Source organism: Suricata suricatta, chromosome 11 (assembly GCF_006229205.1).
Source record: "Suricata suricatta isolate VVHF042 chromosome 11, meerkat_22Aug2017_6uvM2_HiC, whole genome shotgun sequence".
NCBI classification, from domain to species: Eukaryota; Metazoa; Chordata; class Mammalia; order Carnivora; family Herpestidae; genus Suricata; species Suricata suricatta.
The window spans coordinates 13,181,999-13,183,368 of NC_043710.1; the positions used below are offsets into that span (position 1 = coordinate 13,181,999).

The 1,370-nt window shown below is 40.3% G+C and overlaps 1 protein-coding gene across 1 annotated transcript; it reads right to left on the reverse strand.

The window, feature by feature from the left end:
• Positions 1 to 428: 428 nt before the first annotated feature.
• On the reverse strand, positions 429 to 1,370 carry LOC115271747 (olfactory receptor 8J3). Its single transcript, XM_029914686.1, has one exon. It carries the CDS (start codon positions 1,368 to 1,370, stop codon positions 429 to 431), a length of 942 nt encoding a protein of 313 aa, XP_029770546.1.

The following is a 1,370-nucleotide window of genomic DNA, read 5'->3' on the forward strand; positions in this document are numbered from 1 at the left end:
TGAAAAGGCTATCAGCTATCTGGGTTACAGTTCTCGAAGATGCAGTGATCCATTATCCCCCTAACATACCCAGGCACAAAGCAAAAAAAGAACCAAAGGATAAAAAAGATCAATTTACTTCTCGAGGCTATATTTTATTACTTTGTTCAAGGTTATTTAAATTTTTTAACTTCTACTTCTTCTGATTCCTGGAAATATTTCTTTCAAAATTCACCACAAAGTTAGTGAAAAATGCTTGTTTCTGTATCAACCTCATATTTCCAAGAACTTCAGTTTACTTTTTAATTCAATGCTTCCCAAATGCTAGCTCCTTTTATGTCCTGGGATTAATTGCAAACCTAAGTCAGCCACCTAATATTTGCTTTCTCCAAATATGATAACCTATCTTAACCATCTCATCATTTACCTATAGAACTCTAAAATTACACTTATTTAAATGAATAGCATGAATTTGTTAGAAATCTCTGTAAGGCAGCCTTCACGTCCTTATTCCGCAGGCTGTAGATCATGGGATTTAGCATGGGGATCACCAGTGTATAAAACACGGAAGCAATTTTGTCGGTATCCAATGAGTAGTTAGTTTGAGGCTGCAAATACATGAAGAGAAGGGTCCCGTAGAACACCGTGACAGCCATCATATGTGAAGCACATGTGGAAAAGGCTTTTTTCCTTCCTTCTGAAGAACGCATCCTTAGAATGGACAAAACAATGTTGAAATAAGATACTACAACTATAATCAAGGATAAGACCAAATTTGTAGCTGCAGATATGAATACTATTGTCTCTGGAAGGTAAGTATCAGAGCAGGACAATGTCAACAGAGGGACAATATCACAGAAGAAATGATTGATTACATTGGAAGAGCAATAAGACAGAGAAAAGATACAATATGAAACCACAATCCCTGTGGAGAAGCCATAGAGGTATGTGAGGGATACTAGCAGAAGGCAGATCTGTGGAGACACCACCACCATGTAGAGCAGGGGGTTACAAATGGCCACGTAGCGGTCGTAGGCCATCACAGCTAACGTGAGCACCTCAGCTACAATGAAAAACAAGAAACCTCCTAGCTGGGTGGCACATTCATAGTAAGAGGTGGTTTTCTTCTTTACTAAAAAATTGATCAGCATTTTAGGGGCAATGACAGTAGAATCGCCAAGATTGATGATAGCCAAATGGCGCAGGAAGAAGTACATGGGTGTTTGAAGCTGAGAGTCAACACTGGTGAGGGTGATGATACCGAGGTTCCCAGCGACAGTCAGCCCATAGATCAGCAGGAAAACGAAGAAGAGTGGAATCTGGAGCTCTTGGCGGTCTGAGACTCCTGTGAGAATGAACTCAGTGACCTGGGTGATATTTCCGGGAGCCAT